The sequence below is a fragment of the Pongo pygmaeus genome, chromosome 20 (genome assembly GCF_028885625.2).
Source record: "Pongo pygmaeus isolate AG05252 chromosome 20, NHGRI_mPonPyg2-v2.0_pri, whole genome shotgun sequence".
Classification (NCBI taxonomy): Eukaryota; Metazoa; Chordata; class Mammalia; order Primates; family Hominidae; genus Pongo; species Pongo pygmaeus.
This window is the reverse complement of record NC_072393.2, coordinates 16,346,796-16,373,770: the sequence shown is the minus strand read 5'-3', so window position 1 is coordinate 16,373,770 and position 26,975 is coordinate 16,346,796. Positions and strand designations below refer to the sequence as shown.

The window sequence follows — 26,975 nt, the reverse complement described above, 5'->3', positions numbered from 1 at the left end:
TCTCTCTCTTTTTCTTTCTTTCTTTCCTTTTTTCTTTGGTCTCCCTCTGTCATCCAGGCTGGAGGGCAGTGGCACAATCATGGCTCACTGTAACCTCTGCCTCCTGGGCTCAGGCAATCCTTCCACCTCAGCCTCCTGAGTAGCTGGGACTACAGGCATGTACCGCCATGCCTGGCTAATTTTTGTATATATATTTTTTTATAGAGACAGTTCTCACCATGTTGCCCGGGCTGGTCCCTTTCGAGAGTATTGTACATTTGGAATAATACAATATGTAGCCTTTTCAGATTGGCATCTTTCAGTTTGTAATATGCATTTAAGCTCCTTCATGTCTTTTCATGACTTCGTGGTTCATTTCTATTCATGCTGAATAATATTCCATTGTTTGCACATATCAGAGTTTAATTACCCATTCAGCTACTGAAGGACATCTTGATTGCCTCCAAGTTTGGTCAATTATAAATAAAGCTGCTGTGAACATCAGTATGCTGCTATAAACAGTGTGTGGGCATATGTTTTCAACTCCTTTGGGTAAACAGTAAGGGGCATATATCCTGAATTGTATGGCAAGAGTATGTTTAGTTGTGTAAGAAACTGCCAAACTATCTTTCAAAGTGACTGTGCCATTTTGCATTCTCGGCAGCAATGATCAAAGTTGCTGCTGTTCCACCTTCTCACCAGCATTTGGTGCTGTAAGTTTTCTGAATTTTGACCACTTCAATATGTGTGTGGTGATACTTCATTGTTGTTTTAATTTGCATTTCCCTGATGATATAGGATGTGGATAATCTTCTCCTAAGCTCACCTGCCATCCACGTACCTTCTTTGATGAGGTGTCTGTTCAGACCTCTTGCCTATTTTCGAATTGGGTTGCCTATTTTCTTATTGTTGAGCTTTAAGTGTTCTTCGTATGTTTTGGATAACAGTACTTTATCAGACATGTCTTTTGCAAATATTTTTTTCACCATCTGTGGCTTCTCTTTTTATTCTCTTACCAGTGTCTTTTGCAGAGCAGAATTTTTGTTTTGTTTTAGTTGTTTTTTTTTTTTGTGGCAGGGTCTCACTCTGTTGCCCAGGCTGGAGTGCAGTGATGCGATCTCTGCTCACTGCAACCTCCACCTTCCGGGTTCAAATGATTCTCCTGCCTCAGCCTCCCAAGTAGCTGGGATTACAGGTGTGCGCCACCATACTTGGCTAATTTTTTTGTATGTTGGGTAGGCTAGTCTCTAACTCCTGACCTCAGGTGATCTGCCTGCCTCAGCCTCCCAAAGTCCTGGGATTACAAGCATGAGCCACCACACCCAGCCTTCAGAGCAGAAATTTTTGACGTTGATGAAGTCTAGCTTATCATTTTTTCTTTTATAAATTATGCCTTTGGTGTCATATCTAAAAATTTATTACCAAACCCAAGATTATCTAGATTCTCTATGTTATTTCCTAAGAGTTTGATAATCTTATGTTTTACATTTAGATCTATGATCCATTTAAATTTTTAAATTATTTTATATATTTATATATTTATTTTTTATTTTCATGTATTTATTTATTTATTTATTTATTTATTTATTTTTGAGAGATGGTCTCAGTCATGTTGCCCAGGCTAGAGTGCAGTGGCAGGATCTTGGCTCACTGCAGGCTCAACTTCCTGAGCTCAGGTGAGCCTCCTGAGTAGCAGGGACTATAGGCAAGCACCACCACGACTGGCTAATTTTTCATATTTTTAGTAGAGATGGGGTTTCGCCAGGTTGCCCAGGCTGGTCTCAAACTCCTGGCTCAAGCGATCCACACGCCTTGGCCTCCCAGAGTGCTAGGATTTCAGGCTTGAGCCACCTTGCCCAGCCCTATGGTCCATTTTGAATAAACATTTGTGAAGGGTGTAAGATCTCTGTCTAGATTTTCTTTTGTATGTGGATGTCCAGTTGTTCTAGCACCATTTCTTTTTTTTGAAAAGAAAAGACTATTTTTCTCCATCATGTTGCCTTCTCACCTTTGCCAAACATCAGCTGACTGTATTTATGTTGATCTATTTCTGGGCCCTCTATTCTGTTCTATGGGCCTGTTTGTCTTTTCTTTCACTGATATGACATTTTCTTGATTACTGTAGCTTTATGGTAAGTCTCGAGGTTGGATAGTGTCAGCCCTCCAACTTTGTTTTAATCTTTCAATATCGTGTTGGCTATTCTGGGTCTTTTGCCCCTGCACATAAACTGTAGGATCGAGTTGTTGATATTCACAAAATAACTGTCTAGGATTTTTTTTTATTATACTTTAAGTTTTTGGGCACATGTGCACAACGTGCAGGTTAGTTACATATGTATACATGTGCCATGTTGGTGTGCTGCACCCATTAACCCGTCATTTAGCATTAGGTATATCTCCTAATGCTATCTCTCCCCGCTCCCCCCACCCCACAACAGGCCCCGATGTGTGATGTTCCCCTTCCTGTGTCCATGTGCTCTCATTGTTCAATTCCCACCTATGAGTGAGAACATGCGGTGTTTGGTTTTTTGTCCTTGTGATAGTTTGCTGAGAATGATGGTTTCCAGCTTCATCCATGTCCCTACAAAGGACACGAACTCATCATTTTTTATGGCTGCATAGTATTCCATGGTGTATATGTGCCACATTTTCTTAATCCAGTCTATCATTGTTGGACATTTGGGTTGGTTCCAAGTCTTTGCTATTGTGAATAATGCCACAATAAACATAGGTGTGCATGTGTCTTTATAGCAGCATGATTTATAATCCTTTGGGTATATACCCAGTAATGGGATTGCAGGGTCAAATGGTATTTCTAGTTCTAGATCCCTGAGGAATCACCACACTGACTTCCACAATGGTTGAACTAGTTTACACTCCCACCAACAGTGTAAAAGCGTTCTTGTTTCTCCACATCCTCTCCAGCACCTGTTGTTTCCTGACTTTTTAATGATCGCCATTCTAACTGGTGTGAGATGGTATCTCACTGTGGTTTTGATTTGCATTTCTCTGATGGCCAGTGATGATGAGCATTTTTTCATGTGTCTGTTGGCTGCAAAAATGTCTTCTTTTGAGAAGTGTCTGTTCATATCCTTTGCCCACTTTTTGATGGGGTTGTTTGATTTTTTCTTGTAAATTTGTTTAAGTTCTTTGTAGATTATGGATATTAGCCCTTTGTCAGATGGGTAGATTGTAAAAATTTTCTCCCATTCAGTAGGTTGCCGGTTCACTCTGATGGTAGTTTCTTTTGCTGTGCAGAAGCTCTTGAGTTTAATTAGATTCCATTTGTCAATTTTGGCTTTTGTTGCCATTGCTTTTGGTGTTTTAGACATGAAGTCCTTGCCCATGCCTATGTCCTGAATGGTATTGCCTAGGTTTTCTTCTAGGGTTTTTATGGTTTTAGGTCTAACATTTAAGTCTTTAATCCATCTTGAATTGATTTTTGTATAAGCTGTAAGGAAGGGATCCAGTTTCAGCTTTCTACATATGGCTAGCAAGTTTTCCCAGCACCATTTATTAAATAGGGAATCATTTCCCCATTTCACAAACCTGTCTAGGATTTTTATTGAGATTGCTTTGAATCTATAGATCAAGTTGGGAAGAACTGACATCTTGAAAACATTGAGTTTTCCTAATCGTGAATGTGGAATATCTCTCTATTCATTTAGTTCTTTGATTCTTTTCATCAGTTTTGTCCTTTTTCTCCTATAGATATTGTACATATTTTGTTAGATTCATACCTCTGTAATTCAATTTTCAGGGTACCAGCATCAATGGTATTGTGGTTTTGATTTCAAATTCCACTTGTTCATTGCTATATAGAAAAGTGATTGACTTTTATGTATTAACCTTATATCCTGCAAACTTTCTATAAAGACTTATAAATTCCAGGAATTTTTTTTGTTGTTGTTGATTCTTTTGACTTTTCTGCATAGACAATCATGGCTTCTGCAAACACAGTTTTGTCTCTTCCTTTACAATCCGCATACTTTTTTTTTTTTTTGAGATGGAGTTTTGCTCTTGTTGCCCAGGCTGGAGTGCAATGGTGTGATCTTGGCTTATCGCAACCTCCGCCTCCCGGGTTCAAGCAATTCTTTTGCCTCAGCCTCCCGAGTAGCTGGGATTACAGGTGCATGCCACCATGCCCGGCTAATTTTTGTATTTTTAGTTGAGGCTGGGTTTCATCATATTGGACAGGCTGGTCTTGAACTCCTGACCTCACATGATCTGCCTGCCTCAGCCTCCCAAAGCTTTGGGATCACAGGCGTGAGCCACCACCCCCAGCCACAATCTGAGTACTTTTAATTTTCTCCTATTATCTTATTGCATTAACTATGACTTCAAGTACAATGTTGAACAGCAATGGTAAGAGAGGACATCCTTGCCTTATTGCTGATCTTGGCGGAAAAGCTTCTAGTTTCTCACCATTAAGTATGATGTTAGCTGTAGGGTACTTTTTCATATTCTTTATCAAGTTGAGGAAGCTCCCTTCCAATCTTATTTTACTGAGCATTAAGAAAGCCACGAATTGGTGTTTAATTTTTTTATCAAATGCTCTTTCTGCATCTATTGTTATGATTAGATAATGTTTTCTTTAGCCTGTTGATATGATGGTTTACATTAATTGATTATAAATATTCAAACAATCTTATGCCCCTGGGATAAATGCCATTTGGTTGTGGTGTGCAGTTGTTTCTATACACTGTTGGATTCAATTTGCTAATATTTTATTGAGATATCTATGTTCATGAGAAATATTGGTCAATATTGTTTCCTTTTATTTCCTTCCTTTCTTCCTCCCTCCTCCCCTCCCTCCCTCCTTCCCTTCTTTCCCTCTTCCCTCCCTCCATTTCTCCCTTACTTCCTTTCTTCCTCCCTTCCTTTTTTTCTTTATTTTCTGGTAATGTTTTTGCCTGCTTTTGTAGTTAGTGCAGTGCTGGTCTCATAGAAAGAGTTGAGAAATATTTTCTCTGCTTTCATCTTCCAAAAGAGATAGTAGAAAATTAGCATACTTTCTTTCTTGTGTGTTTCGTGGAATTTATCAGTGAAGTCAATCTGGGCTTGAGGCTTTCTGTCCTGGAAGGTTATTAATTAATTATTGATTCATTTTTCTTTTTTAAATTAGTATTCTCCTATTATATTTGAGCTGTCAGAACAAAATACTAGAGAGAAATATTTTTGTGACATGGAAACAGATCAATTTTCAATAATTGTAGGCCTATTCAGATTGTCTATCACATTTTTTTTCTTTTTTTTTTGAGACAGGGTCTCGGTCTTTCCCCTAGGCTGGAGTGCAGTGGCACAATCTCGGCTCACTGCAACCTCCACCTCCTGGGTTCAAGTGATTCCCCTGCTTCAGCCTCCTGAGTACCTGGGATTAAAGGCGCACACCACCACACCTGGCTAATTTTTGTATTTTCAGTAGAGACAGGGTTTCATCATGTTAGCTAGGCTGGTCTATAACTCCTGACCTCATGTAATCCACCTGCCTAGGCCCCCCAAAGTGCTGGGATTACAGGCATGAGTCACTGCACCCAACCTAGGAATATTTTTATGACATGGAAACAGATCAATGTTCAGCAATTGTAGGCCCATTCAGATGGTGTATCACACTTTATTTCTTTATTCTTTTCTTTCTCCTTCCTCAAATATTTTGGATAGATCAAAGGTGAATGATAGCATATAAATATGATCCAACATTATGTAGCTGATAAAAATTATGAGAAACATAAGGTCTATATCAGTTGTTTACATATTTAAATGATAAGCATGTAAAATATTTATGTAATAAGTATAAAGATCAAAGGACATTATGAAAAAATAGGTAAATTGCACAGGTGTTTAAAGAGATTACTTTTTTAAGGTTAGTCAGGCAGAGTGGCATATAGGAAAGAAAACTAATTTTATTTTCTTGTTGTTATTATTTTTTGAGACAGGCCCTCACTCTGTCACCGAGGCTGGAGTTCAGTGGCACAATCAGGGCCTCAAACTCCTGGGCCCAAGTGAGCCCCCAACCTCAGCCTCCCGAGTAGCTGGGACTACAGGCATGTACCACCACACCCGGCTAATTCTTAATTCTTTTTTTTTTTTGAGACGGAGTCTCATTCTGTAGCCCAGGCTGGAGTGCAGTGGCTTGATCTCAGCTCACTGTAACCTCTGCCTCCTGGGCTCAAGCAATTGTCGTGCCTCAGCCTCCCGAGTAGCTGGGACTACAGGCATGCACCACCATGCCCGGCTAATTTTTTGTATTTTAGTAGAGACGGGGTTTCACCATGTTGCCCAGGATGGCCTCGAACTCCTGTGCTCAGGTGATCTGCCCCCCTCAGCCTCCCAAAGTGCTGGGGTTACAGGTGTGAGCCACTGTGCCTCGCCTCGGCTAATTCTTTAATTTTTTGTAGCATGGAAGTCCCAGGCCATTCTGGAACTCCTAGGCTCAAGCGATCCTCCCATTTTGACCTCCCAAGGTGCTGGATTACAGACGTGAGCTACCACCTTCGGCCCAAGAAAAGTAATTTTAAACCCAGTGACATCATATTTCAAATGCCAGCAGAACCACTTACTAGCTTTGGAATCTCGAAAAAGGGTTTTAAAGCTCTGAGGGTCCTAGCACTGTAATAATTACAGAAAAAATTCTGATTACAGGGTTCGGAAGTAGCAACCACTCAATAATAGCGATTCTCTCCTCTCTTCTTGTTGAATTAAATTCCTAATTTCTAAATGTAAATGAAAGTAAATAAAAGCATTGGGGAACTACCTTACCCTGTAGTGTTAAAGGAGAAGATTCTCAAGCACAACTGCCTAAGTTGAAATAGCCACAGCTCCATCTAGAAAGCAGATGTGAGATTTTGGATGCTAAATTGACCAGAAACCTAGCATGAACCACATGTGCTGGCAGCAGTCCAGGGAGTATCCATGACCAAGGACAGAAAATCATGGTTGGAGAGGAAGCTTGCTGCTCAATCCGTTTTGTGCCCCTCTGCCTGAGTTCTCTCCCCCACCATTTTATTTGATGACAAGCTATCTAGACAACATTCTCCCTGGACTGAGCCAAGAAGGAAATGTGTGAGATTTGATGGAGGCAGTTTTCCTTTAGGAACTAGTGGAGAATATTTGTGTAAAGTTGTGTAAAGCGGAGAATATTTGTGTAAATCTGGGCAGCACAGGCTGGGCGCGGTGGCTCATGCCTGTAACCCCAGCACTTTGGGAGGCCAAGGCGGGCGGATTGTGTGAGCTCAGGAGTTTGAAACCAGCTTGGGCAATACGGTGAAACCCCGTCTCTACTAAAAATACAAAACAATTAGCTGGGCATGGTGGTGTATGCCTGTAGTCCCAGCTACTCGGGAGGCTGAGGCTGGAGAATTGCTTGAACACAGGAGGCAGAGGTTGCAGTGAGCCAAGATCGTGCCAGCCTGGGTGACAGAGTGAGACTCCAGCTCCAAAAAATCAATCAATCAATCATCAATCAATCAATCAATCTGGGCAGCCCAGAGCAGAGTGAGCTGAAGACTGGTCTGAGGGCAGGTATGGGGCTGGAAGTCTCCACATAACCTCATTATTCTGGGGCCCAACCCTCCACCCAGGCCATGGGAGCAGGTGTTGGGCAGGGTAGACCTTTAATCCATTCTGATAGGCTGGAGTGTGGACTTATGGTGCTTCTCCTTTGACATGATTAGCCTCCACTCCCAGTGTATCTCTGTGCAGAAGGCTCAGCTAGATATATCAGACATTGTAAATCCTCAGCATAAATAATACTTTAACCTAGAATCCAGAGTCCAGGCAGGGAGAGGAGAGGTCAACATGTAGATATCTTCTCCCTTATCAGGACAGGACTCAGCATCAGAAAGTCCACCCCCAGTGGGCCAGAGAGTGAACCAGAAAACCCCCGAGGTCAGGGCGTGTCCGTTGGTGGGTCCTTCTCTGCTACCAGACCTCCTTTGAATTAATTTCTCCCCAGAATGATGGGATCAAACATTAAATCCCTGGAGTCCATCGCCTGATGGTGACCCTGACTCTGTTTGTAGTGGTCACTTTCCTTGGCATTGTACTGATAAAAGAGCGGGGGCTGGCCTGGTGTGGTCTGGGGTGATTGGAGTGACCCAAGATCCCCAGTTCCCATCTCGCAAATGAAGGACCCCACAGAGTCAGGGCAGAGATGAAAAAGAAGGGATAGCCAGGAGCTTGGAGTAGCTTGACTGCTGTGGGGATGGCAGGGGATGCAGAGGGGGCTGTGTCCTCCTTTTTGTCCCCAGCCTTGGAGACATCTCGTGTGTTTCATCAGGTGAACTTGGAGCAAGACTCAATGGCGAGTGACCCCTTACAAACAGCCAGTGGTGAACATGACGAGAACACCAGAGTCTGCCAGAGGCAGGGTGGCATGGTGGTAAGAACTCAGGCTCTGGGGTCAGGCAGAGCTGATTCAAGTCCTAGCTCTGCATCTTCCAAGATGTACATCCCTGGGTGAGAGCCACAACCTCATCCAGCCTCCGTGTCATCGTTTTCACCATGAATCTGCCTCAGGGGCTGCTGTAAGCAATTAATGAGATGGCAAGAGGATGTTATTTAGCACAACGGGCACACGGTAAATTCTAAGAGAAAGGGCATCAGGTGTGTGCAGGATGCAGTGTGGGCTTGGGGAGGGGGTTGAGAGATAGCGAGAGAGGATAAAGTGAGGGGAGGAGAATTTCCAGAAATAGAGGAAACAGCTCTTTTTCAAGAGCAGCCCACAGTGGTGGCATCTTCCTGTAGTCCCAGCTACTCAGGAGGCTAAGGTGGGAGGATTGCTTGAACCTGGGAGGTCAAGGCTACAGTGAGCGACAATTGCACCACTGCACTCCAGCCTGGTGAGAGAGCAAGACCCTGTCTCAAATTTTTTTTTTTAAAAAGAGTAGCCCACAGGCCCACAAAGCTGAGCCCCATCCCAGACACTGGCTGCATGGCCCTTCTGTCCCTCTGAGATTGTCCTGACCACCCTCCAGACACCCGGGTCAGCCACCATCATGTAGCTGAGCTCACCGGGGGAGCTTCTGGAGTTCTGAATCGGGGGAGACTAGTGGGCCTGCTGTCAGGGGTGAGTAGAGCTGGTCCTGGGGGCACTGTGCAGTGGGAGCTGGACAAATCCTCTGATCCTTGGGGGCTGAAACAGGAGCTAGGAAAAAGCCAGGTTGAACCACAGATCCTGGAGGGTTTCTGGGTTCTGAGAACCCTGGAGCGGGGTTGGGGGCTGGGGATTGCACATTTGACCTCATCCTCCACCCACTATCCTCTAAGAAGCTGATATAGCTGCAGGAAGAGCTGAGTGGTGAAAGTGAGCACAAGCTGGGGACTCAGTGGACACCTCCTGAGGACTCCTGGCCACCCCTGCCAGTCCCTGATAGCTCTTCTTTTGAATCTCCCAGTGACCTAGGAACAGGCTGATGTGAAGCACAACCCGGACTTCATCCTGTGCCAGGTGTTCTGGGAATTGAGAGGAGGGTGCAGGGGGTGTAGAGGCTCCTCCCCCTTCAGCACCAGGGACAGCGACCGCTTTGGGACTCCCTGGCCTCTGTGGCTGCAGGGGCGCCTGCTTGCTCATGTTCATCCTGTAGATTCCTGCAGTTAAGAGTCCAAGGCCTGAGTGCCTTGCAGGGTCCCACAGAGTGGGGGCTTGGGAGAATCACTGAATGTCAAAAGAGAAAGAAAATCCTCAACACTTGAAATTAAATAAACGTTTAATATATCCTAAGTTGAAAATTATTCACTTTAGAGTTTATCTATGAAAATATGATAAATATGAGTATATATATTTACTCACACTTCACCCTGTCTTAGAGAAAATGTTGCAGACTATACCTGGTGTTGTGCACTTGGTTCTTATCCTTGGTATCATATCTTACCTCTCTTGACATGTGTGCACATAGAATTTTAAGATGTATGTTAAACAATCCCCCTCATTATTGATTTTCCAACTGGTTATGTTTGATGCTTACTGCTTTAGAGTGTCTACCTTTACGTGTTTTGTTAAGGCAGCATGTGTGTGTGTACAAGCATGCACAGGCTCACACACACTGAACTCTCTGTGCTGAGGGGCATTCAAGCAGAGATTATTGGCTCTTGGGGATGCTGAAGCTGGGTGGTGCCCAGCACCCCAGAGCAGCTGACCTCTTCCCCAAGAATTCACCTGTGAGTCCTGCTCAATGCTTATCAGTTGTTCTAGAGCTCCTGTTACTACCCCTCCATACACATATCTTTCAGATTTAGAGGAAAGTCTCCCTGTGCCAAGGAGGGTTGTCACAAAGTTGCTGTCTACAGCCCAATGGTGAGGACTGGCTGAGCTTTTATTGTTTTGTTTTGTTTTGTTTTGTTTTTTTGAGACAGAGTCTCACTCTGTTGCCCAGGCTGGAGTGAAGTGGCACGATCTCGGCTCACTGCAAGATCTGCCTCCTGGGTTCACACCATCCTGAGTAGCTGGGATTACAGATGCCCACCACCATGCCTGGCTACTTTGTTTTGTATTTTTAGTAGAGACGGGGTTTCACCGTGTTATCCAGGATGGTCTTGATCTCCTGACCTCGTCATCTGCCCGTCTTGGCCTCCCAAGGTGCTGGGATTACAGGTGTGAGCCACCGCACCTGGCCAGGCTGAGCTTTTAAGGCCCTTCTCCAAGACAGTGCAAAGTCATGTCTCTGTCCCCTGCAGGATCCAGTTCAAATTCCATAGTGCAGCCTTCAGTCAGGGATTATCTCCCCCTCCCCACTGCCCTAGCACATAAATATATCCAATCATGCATTTTCATACTCCATACTTTTAGTGAGTTCAGTTCTTGTGCCTGGAATGCCATTTTCTTTGTCAACCAAGAGAACTCCTATTGACCCTTTAAAACCTAGGGGAAACATTCCTTCCTCCACATCTTTTCATAATGTCCAGCTGATGTCTCCATCACAACTCTTCACATTGCACTGTGGTTGCTAGATCATGTATCTGGGACTGGATATGATTTATCTGGGTGTTCCTAGGGTCTAGGACAGTGCCGGGAACACAGTAGCAACTCAAAACATGCCTCCAGCATGGAGTTGAATGACAGAGCCCTTTCTATTGCCCAAAGGCCAAATGCTCAAGCCTGGTGTTCAGCGTCCTGTAATAACATTCCTTCGTGCAGATGTTTTAAGCACATAGCAGGTGGCACATACAGTATTGATATGAACACAGCCAACTCTCCCTAGTAGGGAAAGTGCCATTATTATCTCTAGTTTGTCAATGAGGAAACCTAGATTCAGAGGTTTGGGTCTGCTATAAACTGAAGATTTTTGTAGCTCCAAAATCCATGTGTTGAAATCCTTACATTCCATGTGATGGTTTTAGAAGGAGGGGGGCATAGAGTGGTGATAAGGTTATGAGGGCAGAGTTCTCATGAATGGGACTGGTTTACTTATAAAGGAGGCCCAGAGAGCTGATTCCCCACTTCCGCCATGTGAGGACACAGGCATGAAACAGCCATCTGGAACCAGGAAGCGGGCTGTCACCAGGCACCTGCAGAACTTCTCAGCCTGCAGAACTATGGGAAACAAATTCAGTTGTTTACAAATCACCCAGTCTACAGTATTTTGTGATAGTGGCTCAAACAGACCAAGACAGACTCATAGCTCCCTGATGTCAATGGCATGTTGGTGATAAGGCTAGACACCAAACCAAGGACTCTAAAGAAAACATCGGCTGGAAGGTCTCATTGGTGTTACAGAGCAATGATGTCAAAACCTTTGGAGGAGAGGTAAGGCCATCTTTGAGACATGGCCGAGCATGTGGCTCAGAGTCTGATGATAACCTGGTGTTTATATCAGGGGTCAGCAGCTGAGGGTGCACAGGGGAAATGACTCCTGTTACCATACCTGCCCTCTTTGGATGCTGTGGACCAGAGACAGCACCTGATAATAAACACACAGGATTGGAAACACAGGTCCCCACATACCTCAGGCCCTCACGTGGTGGATCTTGAACCATTTGAAACCCAGAGCCTGTAACTCCTCCTGGGTCCAAGATGAATGGACCCCAAAATAAGCTCTTTTGCACTATTAACAAAATCCCAGGTGGATTCATAAAAAAATGCCATGACAAAGAAGCATAAGTAGAAGTCACAGAACAACTTATGGCATTTGGTCAACCCCACATTTGGAGTTAGTGATCAAGATTGCCTCAAAGGCTGGGCACAGTGGCTCATGCCTGTAATCCCAGCACTTTGGGAGGCTGAGGCGGGTGGATCACTTGAGCCAAGGAGTTCAAGACCAGTCTGGGCATCACGGTAAAACCCCATCTCTGCAAAAAATACAAAAAGTAGCTGGGTGTGTTGGCATGAGCCTATCTATAGTCTCAGCTACTCAGGAGACTGAGGTGGGAGGCTTGCTTGAGCCTGGGAGGTAAAGGCTGCAGTGAGCTGTGATTGCACCGCTGCCCTTTAACCTGGGTGACAGAGCAAAACTCTATCTCAAAAATAAAATGAAATAAACGATTGCCTGAAAGGGAAGAACTGGGGATCAGGACTTGCTCTACCAGGTTCCAGGCACCAAAGGGGACTTTGGACACTTTTTTTTTGGGAGCTATTTTCCTGTGGTTGGACCCACTGAGAATCACTGTTGGCCGGGACTGCCCCTCCTGGAGTCACTGAACATCCTGGCTGGTTTCAGGCCCCAGAGAACCTCCTTCAAAGAAGACACTGAAGAGTGTGGGTCCCAGAGGTGCAGAGCCCAGTTAAGTGCCAATTTTGCTCAGTCTAAGGAAGGACCATGCCCTTTAACAGTATCTATAGCAGACATTATCCAGTGCTTATGAGCTGCCAATCATCGTGTCCTCATTATTATTATTATTTTCACTTTACACATGAGGAAACTGAGTTTCAGAGGTTAGTTCACTTATCTGAGTACACATCACATGAGGAGTGGGCATGGGACTCAGACATTCTGAGAATTCTCTAGGAAGTATGAGAGATAATCAATCACAGATTCAAGAAGCTCAGAGAATTCCAAAAGGATAACTTCTTTTATTTCTTTTTCTTTCTTTTTGTTTTTTTTGAGATGGGGTCTCACTCTGTCTCCCAGGCTGGAGGGCAATGGCGCGATCTCGGCTCACTGCAACCTCCGCCTCCCGGGTTCAAGTGATTTTCCTGCCTCAACCTCCTGATTAGCTGGGATTACAGGCACATGCCACCAGGCTTGGCTAATTTTTGTATTTTTACTAGAGACAAAGTTTCGCCATGTTGGCCAGGTTCATCTCAACTCCTGACCTCAAGTGATCCACCCACCTCGGCCTCCCAAAGTGTTGGGATTACTGGTGTGAGCCACCGCACCTGGCATCCAAAAGGATAACTTCTAAAAAGTCCATATAGAGAAACATGAACACAAATACATACATACACACACACACAGCCCTAGACACATAGTAGTCAAAACTGCTGAAAACCAAAGAAAAAAGAAAAGTTATGATTGTAGCTAGGCAAAAAGACACAAAAATGATACAATCTATGAAATTTTCCCAGCAATGCGTTTGGTCACTGAAAGGTTCTCTGCAAATATTAGCTCACGTTTCCTTGCTGCATCGTATTCTCTCTTTAAATTTTGAAGTTATACATGAGTTATACATTGAATGACTTTGACTGCATTCTCTGGGAGAGGAGTTGTAAGAACAACTCCTATGTTGTCATAACCACATCTTTATCTCTGACAAATATCTTTACAAATTCATGTAACAAGAAACCTGGAAGAGAAAATGCACCAGAGGCTGGGTGTGGCGGCTCACGCCTGTAATCCCAGCACTTTCGGAGGCTGAGGTTGGTGGATCACTTGAGCTCAGGAGTTCGAGACCAGCCTGGGCAACGTGGCGAAACCCTGTTTCTACCAAAAGTACAAAAATTAGCCAGGCATGGCGACGTGTGCCTGTAGTCCCAAATACTCGGGAGGCTTAGGTGGGAGGATCACTTGAGCCTGGGAGATTGAGTCTGCAGTGACCCGTGATCATGCCACTGCACTCCAGCCTGGGTGCCAGAGTGAGACCCTGTCAAAAAAAAAAAAAAAAAAAAAGAAAGAAAGAGAGAGAGAGACAGAGAGAGAGAGAGAATGCAACAGGTATCTCCAGGCACATTCTTGGGGAAGCTACTGTCCCCAGCAATATGGAGGGGAACTAAATTTTTGGAGAAAACCTGGGGAGGCAAAGTGCCTTCTCAATGTCTGTGTCATCTCCCCATGACATGCATTGATGATAACAGCAGGGATATTGCAGGCCTTGCTGAGCAAGAAGGGAAACATTTGGCAGTTTACACGGGGGTGGACCTTTCCTTTTCTTTTCTTTTTTTGAGGCAGTCTTACTCTGTCACCCAGGCTGGAGTGCAGTGGTGTGATCTCAGCTCACTGCAGCCCCAACCTTCCAGGCTCAAGCAATCCACCCACCTCAGCCTCCTAAGTAGCTGGGACTACAGGCATGCACCACCATGCCTGGGCTTTGTGTGTTTGTGTGTGTGTGTGTGTGTGTGTGTGTGTGTGTATGTGTATTTCTTTCTCTTTCTGTTTTTTTTAGACGGAGTCTTGCTCTGATGCCCAGGCTGGAGTGCAGTGGCGAGATCTTGGCTCACTGCAACCTCTGCCTCCTGGGTTCAAGCGATTCTCCTGCCTCAGCCTCCCAAGCAGCTAGGATTACAGGCACCCGCCACCATGCCAAGCTAATTTTTTGTATTTTTAGTAGAGATGGAGTTTCACCATGTTGCCCAGGCTAGTTTCTAACTACTGAGCTCAAGCAATCCACCCACCCCAGCTTCCTGAGTAGTTATGACTAGATGCCTGTAACACCATGCCTGGGCTTTTTTTTTTTTGTATTTCTTTTTGTAGAGATGGGGTTTTGCCATGTTGGCCAGGCTAGTCTCTAACTACTGAGGTCAAGCAACTTGCCAGCCTTAGGTTCCCAAAATGCTGGGATTACAGGTGTGTACCACTGCACCGGGTCAGGGGGTGGACATTTTCTATTATAGAAAGGGTGTGTCTTCTTCAATAAAAACCATCCTTGCCCTTATTAGTTACTGCAGACTACAGATGACACCAGAAAATGAATACACAAAGTCAGACACACAGGTTCATACAAACCCACACCCAAGTTTGCTGTTGATCTGTCTGTATGCCACAGCCCTGAATTCAGTGTGGGTTCATGTGGAGTGACCCCCAAATCAGTGCATCAGCCCCATCAGGCTGCCAAATCCCAGGTACTCCCACGAAAGCAATGCCATACCAGTGGGTCACAGGTGCAAAGCTCAGAGCTATCTGGGGCTTCTGGTCAACCTTGGGTGTGAGTTCAAATGTCAAAATTTCAAACACGGAAGATACAAGAAGTAGGGCTGGCCCTGGTAGATGCCGGGCACCAGAGGGGACATTGACATTTTTGCAGTAGGGGCTTTCCTACTTTTGCTGAGCAGCCAACGTGAGTAGAAGTGTGAGAATCAGTAGTTACCTCCCTAAGGCCTCCAAAGCACTGCTTTTGGATCCTGACAGCAGGTCCAGGTGTCTGGAGGATGCTGCGAGGGTGAGAGGAGGGTGCAGGGGAAGGAAGAGGATCCATCTCCTTCAGCACCAGGGACATTGACTGCCCTGGGATTCCTTGGCCTCCTAGGCTGCAGGGAACTCTGGCTCAGGTGCATCCCATACACGCCTGCAGTACAAAGTCCAATGACCGGGCACCTTGTAGGGTCCTACAGAGTGGAGACTGGGGAGGATTACCAGTTGTACACACAGATGGAATAAATGTTGCAAGTGAAATATATAAACATATAAATAGTTATACATACATAAACAAGTACATGTTAAGCTGAAAAGTTATTCATGCTAGAGTTTATTTATGCAAATATGACAAATAGAGGCATATGCATTTATGCACTCTCCACCTCATTTCTGTGAAAATGTTGCAGACATACCTGGTGTTCTGTACCTCACTCTCTTAGCATCATATTTGCCTCCCTTGATATGTGTGCACGTAAAGGAAGACACATTTTAAACAATCCCCCTCCTCATTGATTTTATGACTGGTTACATAAGGCCCGTTGCCATAGAGTATCTACCTTCTAATATTCTGTAAAGGAATAGGGTGTCTGTGTGTGTGTGTGTGCTGAGCTCTCCATGCTGGGAGGCATCTAAGCAGAGACTGTCAGGGATGCCGTAGCTGGGCTGTGCAGAGCTCACGTCTTCATTGGGTGGGAGGCTGGGCTCCATGGGTTGTCCAGTTCCCAGCCCCGGAATAGCTGATGTCCTCCCCCAAAATCCACCTATGAGTCTGCCTTAACACCTGGCAGGAGTTCAAGGTTTCCTGTTGTTCTCCATGGAAAACTCTTCTAGATTCAGGCCAAGGCTCCCTGTGTCCAGGAGGTTGCTCTCCTAGCCATTACCCACAGCCAAAGAGAGCAGGTGGTGAGGGCAGGCTGGAGCTTTAGGGCCCTTCTCCCAGACAGTCCAAGGCCATGTCTCTGCCCCCTGTGGGATCCAGATCAGACCCCATATCCAGCTTACACAGCAACCGCAGTAACAGCAGGAACAGTGAGTTGCACTTGCTGAGCCCTTAGTCTGCCTTGTGCATTTTGCCTGCATTGTCTGTTTTAGTTATTACCATGACCAAGTGAGGTGGGTGCTGCTGAAACGCCCATTTACAGATGTGAAGGAGCACAGCCCGGTGGTGAGGGTGGCACAATGTGAGGCTGGGTGGGTGGTCTGGGTGTATAGCCCAGCTCTATCAGCTGTGTGACTATGGGTGGTCACTTAAATATCTCCTGGACTTAATTTCTCATTTGTAAAATGGAAAAACAAGGTGGTTAATATACTTAAAAAACTTAAAACAGGTTCCGTGACTCATGTTGGCAAATGTTGATGGCCCTAGTAGGAAGGACTGCATCTCATGGGTTGAGTGACAGCTCAGCCACAATAAATACAACACCAGGTAGATTTCTAAAGTTTTTGATGCCAGTCCCTGGCACACAGTACTAGTACCAGTCGCTGGCAATTCTGGACCCATGCAGGGCATGGGGCAACTCGCTGCCCTGAAGGGAAGGACACAAGCTCAGCTGGCTTCACCACCTGCTCACTGTGGAGCCCCAGGGCCTTGAATGAACTTAGGCAGTAGCCAAAGTAGTGGTCGTAGGAGGCTTTGTGTGGGATCCAGTGCTCTGCTGATTTTAGGTCTAACCCAGCACAGTTCCAGTGCTGGTGGCCACAGAGGCGCTTGTGTCAGTGCTTTCCCAGCTCCTGGAGGCTTAGAACAGAGTGAGAGCAACTATGTTTGTTTCTGAGAAAGTAAGGGGGAAAAAATAAGTGTCTCTGCCTGGTAATCCAGAGAATTCTCTCAAATGTCATCCAAGACCACCAAGGCGGTACCTTTATGAGTCTGCAAGAACTACAGTGTTATTGGGCTTGGGGTGCCCCCTAATGCAGATACAGCGTATTTTACACCACCTAAGTCTGAATACCTGGAAGCGTTCCTAAGAAAGATGGGTACAAACAAACCCAGACTGAGAAGATTACAATAAACACCTAACTCTTCAATGACCGGACACAGATGAATGTCCAGAAGCATCAGACCATCCAGAAAAGCATGACCTCACCAAAGGAACTAAATAAGTCACCAGAGACTGATCCAGGAGATACAGAGTTGTGACCTTTCAGCAGAGAATTCAAAATAGCTGTTTTCAGAAAACTCAAAGAAATTCAAGATAACATAGAAAAAGAATTCAGATTTCTATTAGATAAATTTAACAAAGAGACTGAAATAATTTAAAAGAATCAAGCAGAAATTATGGCATTGAAGAAATGCAATTGACACACTGAAGAATACATGAGTCTTTTAATAGAAGAATCGATCAAGGACAAGAAAGAATTAGTGAGCTTGAAGAAAAGCTATTTGAAAATGCACAGTCAGAGAAGACAAAAGAAAAAAAATTTTTAAATGAAGCATGCCTACAGAATATAGAAAATGGCCTCAAAAGGGCAAATCTAAGAGTTATTGGTCTTAAAGAGAAGGTAGAGAGAGAGAGAGAGATTGGGGTGGAATGTTTATTCAAAGGGATAATAACAGAGAACTTCTCAGACCTAAAGAAAGATATCAACATTCAAGTAAAAGAAGGTTACAAAACACCCAGCACATTTAACCCAAAGTAGACTACCACAAGGCATTTAATAATCAAACTCTAAAAGGTTAAGGTTAAAGAAAGGATCCTAAAAGCAGCAAGAGAAAAGAAACAACATAAAATAGAGCTCCAACACATCTGGCAGTGGACTTTTCAGTAGAAACCTTACAGGCCAGGAGAGAGTGACATGACATATTTAAAGTGCTGAAGGAAAAATCTTTTACCCTAGAATAGTAAATTCAGTGATAATGTTCTTCAGAGATGAAGGAGAAATAAAGCCTTTCCAAGACAGTCCTTACTTATCAATCATAACATGGAACGTAAATAAACTAAACTCTTCAATCAAAAGACCTAGAGTGGCTCCGTGGATTAAAAAAAAAGACCCAATGATTTGTTGCCTTCAAGAAGCACATTTCACCTGTAAAAACATACTTAGTCCAAGAATGATGGGATAGAAAAAGACACACCATGTCAATAGAAGTTTAAAAAGCACGGGAGTACCTATATTTATATCATACAATATAGATGTCAAGACAAAAACTATAAAAAGAGACAAGAAGGTTGTTGTGTCTCGTACCTAATTGATATTTACAAGACATTTCCTCCAATGGCTGCAGAATATACATTCTTTTCCTCAGCACATAGATCATTCTCAAGGAAACACCAGATGTTTGATCACAAAACACGTCTGAAAACATTAAAAAAACTGAAATAATATCAAGCATCTTCTCTGATCACAGTGGCCTAAAACTGGAAAGCAATAATACAAGAAAATTTGGAAACTATACAAACACATGGGAATTAAACAAAATGCTCCAGAATGACCAGTTGGTCCACAAGCAGACTATCGCAAGGACAAAAAACCAACACCGCATGTTCTCACTCATAGGTGGGAATTGAACAATGAGAACACATGGACACAGGAAGGGAAACATCACACACCAGGGACTGTTGTGGGGTGGGGGCAGAGGGGAGGGATAGCATTAGGAGACATATCTAATGCTAAATGATGAGTTAATGGGTGCAGCACACCAACATGGCACATGTATACATATGTAACAAACCTGCACGTTGTGCACATGTACCCTAAAACTTAAACTATAATAATAATAAAAAAAGAATGAAGGTGAAAAAAAAGAAATTGAGAAGGAAATTGAAAAATTTTATTAAGCAAATGATAATGGAATCCCAGTATACCAAAACCTATGGGATACAGTGAGAGCTATAAACATTCCTCTTATTGCTGCTCTCACTGTATCCCATAGGTTTTGGTAAGCCAGGCACAGAAAGACAAACATCACATGTTCTCAAATATTTGTGGGATCTAAAAATCAAAACAGTTGAACTCATGAAGTTGCCAGAGGCTGGGAAGGGTAGTGATGGGTGATTGGGGGAGAAGGGGGGGATGATTAATGAGTACAAAAAGTAGTTAGAATGAATAACATTTGATATTTGATAGCACAACAGGGTGACTATGTTCAATAATAATTTAATTGTACATTTAAAATAACTAAAAGAATATAACAGGATTGTTTTTTAACACAAAAGATACATGCTTGAGGGGGTGGATATCCCATTTGCATGGTATGATTATTATTTATTGCATTCCTGTATGAAAACATCTCAAGTGCCCCATAAATATATACACCTACTATATACATGTACACACAAAATATGTTTTTTAAAGTGGCAAAAGACATGAACAGACATTACTCAGAAGAAGACATAGAAAAAGCAAACAGGCATATTAAAAGATACTGAACATCATTGATTTAGCAGAGAAATGGAAATCAACACTACAATAAGAAATCATCTCACCCCAGTAAAAATGGCTTCTATCCAAAAGATAGGAAATAACAAATGCTGGTGAGGATGAGGAGAAAAGGGAACTCTTGTACACTGTTGCTGGGGATGTAAATTAGTACCACCACTATGGAGAACAGTTTGGAGGCTCCTCAAGAAGCGAAAAATACAGCTATCATACCATCCAGTAATCCCACTGCTGGGTATATACCCCAAAGAAAAGAAATCAGTTTATCAAAGAGATACCTGCCGTCCTATGTTTATGCCAGCACTATTCACAATAGCTAAGATTTGGAAGCAATCAAAGTGTACATCAACAGTTGAATGGATAAAGAAAATGTGGTACATATACATGATGGAGTACTATTCAGAATGAGATTCTGTCATTTGTAACCACATGGATGGAACTTGAGGACAATATATTAAGTAAAATACGCCGGACATGGAAAGACAAACTTTGCATGTTCTCAGTTATTTGTGGAAGCTAAGAATTAAAGCAATTGAACTCATGAAGGTAGAAAGTAGAAGAATGGGAAACAGGCTGTTAAGGGTAGTCGGGGCTTCCGGGGGAAGTGGGAATGGTTATTGGGTACTAAAAAATAGTAGGAATGAATGAATAAGAACTAGTAATTGCTAGCATAACAGAGTGACTATAGTAAGAAATGATTTAGTTAATTATTAATTAAAACGCATCAATTAAAATACAGAGATTGTCACAGGGGGTCAAAAAAATAAGACTCAGATATAAGTTTTTTTTTTTTTAACAAGAAAACCCTGTAAATATAAAGGCATATATAAGTGAAAAGTAAATGGATGGAGAAAGATATACCATAGCAACACGAGCCAAAAGAAAGTGGAAGAAAAAGGTAACAAAGTGGTTAACACTCACAACACCTTGGCTCTTGGAAAAATTTTTGATTTATTTGTATAGAAAGTTCTTCTTCTGTAGCACTTTCATAGGACACATTTAATGCCATTTCCATCATTAACTATGTCACTTCATCATCTGTGACCATATTCCCAGAGGGTCTCTCACTGGTTGCTATGGTGCAACCATAGCACACATGCAACGATGAGAAGCACCCATGCAAGTCTTGCCCAGAGCATACAGGATAAGGCAAAGGATAGTTTGTTTTTGTTTGGAGTTTTATAACATAAACAAAGGATAAAACGTCTTCCAACTATGTCACCTTTTGACTTTTTAAGGCCATGATCTCTGCTTTCCTAGAATGAAATCTCTTTCCATGTTGACCTTCACATTCCAGCACCAGCAAGAAGCACAGGTGAACGGCACTATGAGTAGCATTAGAAGAGTAGTCACACTGTAAAAATAATATTCATTCCTCAGCTGGTGGAACCAATGGCCAGTAACAGAAAACCAGAAAATTGATACATCCATTGGAGGCAAGGAAGTACATATCTTAGAATGACACATTGAGACTGCAGAGCAACTGTGTCAAAAACGCTTGGAAGAGATACATGGCTATCTTATTAGGACATATTACAGCCCTATTATTAGGACATATTAAAGCCCTATTACCAACCTCCTTTTTTCTATTTTGCCCCAAATTCTTAGTTATTACATTTCCTGTACAGATAAAAAATTTAAAGAACTCTCTTTTTACTTGACACCTGCTTTCTCTCTCTCCCTCTCTCTCTGTCTGTCTTTTGCTCTTTCTTCTGCCTCTGTATCTCTCTCTCTCTTTCTTCTGTCTCTGTCTCTGTATATATGTATATATATATGTATATATGTTGTGTGTGTGTATATATATATATATATATATATATATATATATATATATATCTCCTTCTTGCCCTCTCTCAACGTTTGCATTCTAACATCTTTCATTTAACTCAACATATTAATATCCACACACAAACTTAGGGTATATCTCTCCCAAAGACAGTGAGGAACTTTAAATAAGAAACCAGTTTACCTGAGGCAAATAGTTTATTTTCCTTTGTACGTTTCTTCTAATTAAAAGGATAATATTTATAAAACATTGGACACAGTGCCAATACATAGAAAAAACTCAATGCTGGGTGGCATTTATGACTATCATGTTATTCTTGCTTTTTCTTACACTAGGGGAAAATAAAATCTTTTTTGCCTGTCCATTCAAGAAGAACTGTGTTCGTAAGTGCCCAGATACATCCATGTGATGATCCCCACCTCTCCATGGACAGAAAACACATTTCTAGGCACAGATAATGGGATAAAGGTCATCACAATGGCTCATAAAGAAAAGATTATGATCACTTGAGCCTAAGCAAAAAGGGAAGGGAAAACAACAGCTAGTAGGTATCAAACACATATTTTCACATACCTGAACCCTTACAACAGCCCTATGGAGATACACATTATTATATTTTATCACCACCAAACTGGCGCTCAGGAGCTTAGAAGACAGAATTTTCTGTAAAAGTTTTTATTTATGGTATTCTTCAGCTCCTTGTTCCTTAGGCTGAAAATGATTGGGCTAAGGAAGGGGGTGAAGACAGTATAGGTGGTGGCCATCAAGGCGTCACTGTACATAGAATGGAGGCCCTTGGGCTTGAGGTAGATAAGGGAGGCAAAACTATAGTGCGTGACCACCACAGTGAGGTGGGATACACACGTGGAAAAAGTCTTGTGCCGGCCTTCAGCAGAGGGAATCCTCAAGATGGCAGCCACAATGAAGACATAGGAGAGGATGATGAGGAATAAACAGCCTATCAGGGCTGTGACACACACCAGCATCACACCCATGATGAGAGATGATGTCTTGTTTTCACAGGCCAACTTCAAGAGGGAAAGCACATGACAGAAAAAATGGTGGATCACATTAGACCCACAGAAAGTGAGGTGGAAAACTATCGTTGTCACCATCATCCCCATGACTGAGCCACCAGCCCAGGTACAGGCCACAAGACGGGCACAGTCACGGGGGCTCATGAGCACATTGTAACGCAGTGGGTGGCAGATGGCCACGTAGCGATCATAGCCCATGACCATGAGAAGGAAGGAGTGAGTGAAGCCAAACATGAAGGAGAAGAACATCTGGTTGGCACAAGCCACAAATGTGATGGAATGATGGGTGGAAAGCAGATCAGCCAGCATGTGAGGGGTGATGGCAACAGTGAACAGAATCTCAGCGATGGAGAGGGCACACAAAAAGAGGTACATGGGTGTGTGGAGTCTGCATTCAATCCAGATTGTGGCCATGATGAGAAGGTTGCCCAGCAATGTGAACAGGAACATCAGGAGGTACAGCAGGAACAAGATGGGCAGGAGGTGCTGGGGGAAGGCTGAGAAGCCAAAGAGGATAAATTCAGATACGGTGCTGTAGTTCTGACCAGGCATGGATACTGTATCTGGTGAGATCAGAAACAAAATTAAGTGACAGTGGTTAAAACATAGAGTCTAGCACAGACCAAATGGCAACTCAACAGTTCTATGCTATTCAACAACTGGCGGAACTTTCTGGGTCTCACTTTCCTCATCTGTTAAATGGAGTAAATAATAGTTCTTAACATTCAGCAATGTGACAAAGATCAAATGAGATCACTATATTAGATGATCAAGTCAGATTTTGGCTACTAATTGGGTTTCTATTAACACCGACTAACATAAAGAAAAGGTTCAATACTTGGAGCCATTAGAGACTGGCATGGATGATCAGGGTCAGATTCTCTTGATAATGTGCCAGTTCTAGAAAACATGTATTTTGATCTTGGGGTTTAAATCTTTTTTCCCTTGGAGTCTTTGTCTTTTAGTTGTTTATTTAACCCATTTACATTTATTTTAATACTGTTTTATTGGTACTCATTTATGCCATCTAATTTCAAGTGGTACATTTACTATTCTAAAAAAATTGAACAGAAAATTTGAAAAGAAATGGCTGGATACATACATGTCAGACAAATATGCACCAAATGAAAGCTGAGGTTGCAATCTTAATAATAATAAAAGGTGGAATCTAAGGAAACAGTGATCACAATGTCTCTAATACCATATGCCATTCCAGGGAACCAGAGTTCCTTGAGACATGGCAGATCTGTGATACGGACATGGAGGAAAGCCTTGGATATCTTGTACCAGTGTGAAATGAAACCTTCACTAAGTAATGAGATAATATTAAAAGACTGCAAGTACTAGATTGAAGAGATGCCCACTAGTCAAAAAGAATAATCATTGTACAGAAGATGGAGGAATAAGCTAAAAGACACCCTGAGGAAGCTTTCAGAAAAATTCAGAAGGTGGATAATTCCACAGAACAATTGATCTGGTCTCATTGATAAAGGCTCATCCAAAAGATAAGAGAGATTCGGGGACATAGCAACTGGATGCAACATAGGGGACCAGTTGAATCTTGATTTCCATAACCAGCTGTAAGTATTTTTAAGGCAATGGAGAACATTTTGATTATAGTATGAATGAATGATTAGGTATGAGTAATATTAAAGCATTATTATTGATCTAATTACTAATTATTTAGAGACAGGTCTTGCTCTGTCCCCCAGGTTAGAGTAGGATCATGATTCACTGCATCCTGGAACTCCTGGGCTCAAGCAATCCTCTGTCTCAGCCTCCTAAATAGCTGGGACTACAGTTGTGTGCCACCTCACCTGTCTAATTAAAAAAACTTTTTTTCCATAGAGACAGGGCCTCACATTCTTGCCCAAACTAGTCTCTAACTCCTGGCCTCAAGTGATCTTCCTATGTCATCCTCCCAAAGTGCTGGGATTACAGGCATGAGCCACCATGCCCAACTAATTATTTTTTAAAAGTGCTATCTGGTTATATCGGCTATGAAGAAAAATGTTTAGTTTCTTGATGCATGCTAAAATTTTTAAATCACACACGCTAAAGGATAGAGAATAATATTTATACCATTTAAAAGAACATTATAGCAATCAGCATAAATATAATGTCTACATTACTATATATCCTGGAATATTAAGGGTAATAATCTTGGAATAATAACTAAATCAGTGACAGATAGATATTATAGTTAGAAAGTTTAACAGAGTTCAGAAATGTAATTTATTATTAATTACAATGCAATTAATTACAATGCAATTAATAAATATTAGCTATTATATATTAGACTCTTCACCAAACAGAGAATAAATTTTTTTCAAGCACATAGATACTTTTACAAAAACTGACATTTCATTAAGATATAACAAATTCTTTAATTCCAAAGTATAAATGTTATTTAGATGAGATGATAATGCATTAACATTAAAAATTAATAGAGAAGAAATAGCTTTTCAAATCTCATATGCTTGGAAGCTAACTATATAATTGAATAATCTTCAGGTTAAACAGTAAATTATAAAAATTAAGAAATCTTTAGAATTAAATGATTATTCAAATATTGAATGTCAACATTTTAACCTAAAATAGTACTTTGAGGGAAATACATGGCACTAAATAGATTTATCAAGAAACTTCCTCAAGAAAAGTTCATGCTTAATAAAGCCAAAATCAAGCATGAGAAAAGATTGAGAAGATAGAGGGAAATAAGGAGAAGGTGCCAATAACAAAACTCCAAATTAAAAATGGTAAATAATTACAGAGACAATGGATATGTTTAAATTAATGTTTTAAAAAATAATAAATTTACTTTGTAGATGAAATGATCAAATACTTAGAAAAATATAAAATTCTAAAACTGGTTCAAGAAAAATGGGGACCTTGTATGCTCAAATAAGCTTTAAATAAATTGAGATGGTAGTCAAAGATCGTCTCTCTCTAAAATCTTTGCCCCAGTGGGTTTTATTAAAGTTTAGTAATTATTATTATGTTAAGAAATGGTTAGTATCTTATACACGAGCTTCAAAAACATAGAAAAGTGTTAGGAAATCTGACCAGCACATCTCAGCAGGTTAATGCAATCTCAGTCTAAAATCAGGTAAGAATATTTGCTGAAAAAAGAGACAATTGGCCAGGGGTGGTGGCTCACGTCTGTAATCCCAGCACTTTGGGAGGCTGAGGCGGGTGGATCATGGGAGTTTGTGACCAGCCTGAAAAACATGGAGAAACCCCGTCTGCACTAACAATACAAAATTAGCCAGGTGTGGTGGTGCATGCCTGTAATCCTAGCTACTCAGGAGGCTGAAGCAGGAGAATCACTTCAACCTGGGAGGTGGAGGTTGTGGTGAGCTGAGATCGCACCATTGCACTCCAGCCTGGGCAACAAGAGCAAAACTCTGTCTCAAAAAATAAAAAGAAAGAAAAAAAAACCAAAAAAGAGACAATTATAGGCCTACCTCACCTATCCATGCAGATTTTAAATTCCAGAAAAAAACCATAACCTAGTCAAATTTAATGGTATATTAAAAATGGTTTACCATAATAAAGTGGCATAGGTTTATTTCACAAATGACAAGGATGGCTAACATCATAAAACCTATCATATGATTTATCACAGGAGTTGATTTAAAAAAATCATGATTATTTCAATAAAGGCATAAATATGTTTTTCTTAAACTCTACTCCTATTTATGATTTTTAAAGAACACTTCACAACACAAAATTCAAGGAGACTTTCTTAGCTAAACGTAGAATATATAGCACAAAATTAGCAAATACTACATACACTAAATGAAGAAACTTTTCAATGCATTATTTTAGGATGAAGAAAAAGCCAAGGATACTCACTAACTCTGCTGTTCTTTAACATGGAGCTGAAAGTCGTGAGTGATGTTATAAGGCAAGAAAAAGAAACAAAGTATCTAAGGTATCTGAGGACTGGAAGCGAAGAGACGTGATCATCTACATAGAAAAGATAAAAGAATGATGGTGTAATCTATTGGAACAATAACAGAGCCCAGCGATGGAGAAGGCAAGGTCAGCTGGCAAAAATCCCAGTGATCCTCCTAGTATCACACCAGTAACAAGCATTCAAGAAATAGAAGTTGAATACAGAGAAAGAGAAGATTCCCAACAGCAACACAAACTATTAGGTTGGTGCAAAAGTAGTTGCACCCTTTGCTATTATCTTTACATTTAATAGGAGAAAGTGTAGGATAATAACTTTGTAATCTAGGAATGAGGAAAGACTTCCTAAGCAAAATTTCAAATGCACAAAAT

The 26,975-nt window shown here is 42.0% G+C and overlaps 1 protein-coding gene across 1 annotated transcript; it reads right to left on the bottom strand.

Annotated features, from left to right (window-relative positions):
• Positions 1 to 22,286: 22,286 nt before the first annotated feature.
• On the bottom strand, positions 22,287 to 26,610 carry LOC129020917 (olfactory receptor 10H4). Its single transcript, XM_054465843.2, has 2 exons — positions 26,544 to 26,610; positions 22,287 to 23,248 (listed from the first exon to the last, which is right to left on the bottom strand). Exons 1-2 carry the CDS (start codon positions 26,563 to 26,565, stop codon positions 22,287 to 22,289), a joined length of 984 nt encoding a protein of 327 aa, XP_054321818.2. The 5' UTR covers positions 26,566 to 26,610.
• Positions 26,611 to 26,975: the final 365 nt, after the last annotated feature.

What these genes read in the sequence shown, in the direction of transcription:
- LOC129020917 (XM_054465843.2), bottom strand. Translation starts at nt 26,565, where the DNA reads ATGTTAAAGAACAGCAGAGTTA. An exon ending in GTTAAAGAACAGCAGAGTTA is followed by an intron (nt 23,249 to 26,543) that starts GTGAGTATCCTT and finishes TGATCTCACCAG; the next exon opens with ATACAGTATCCATGCCTGGT.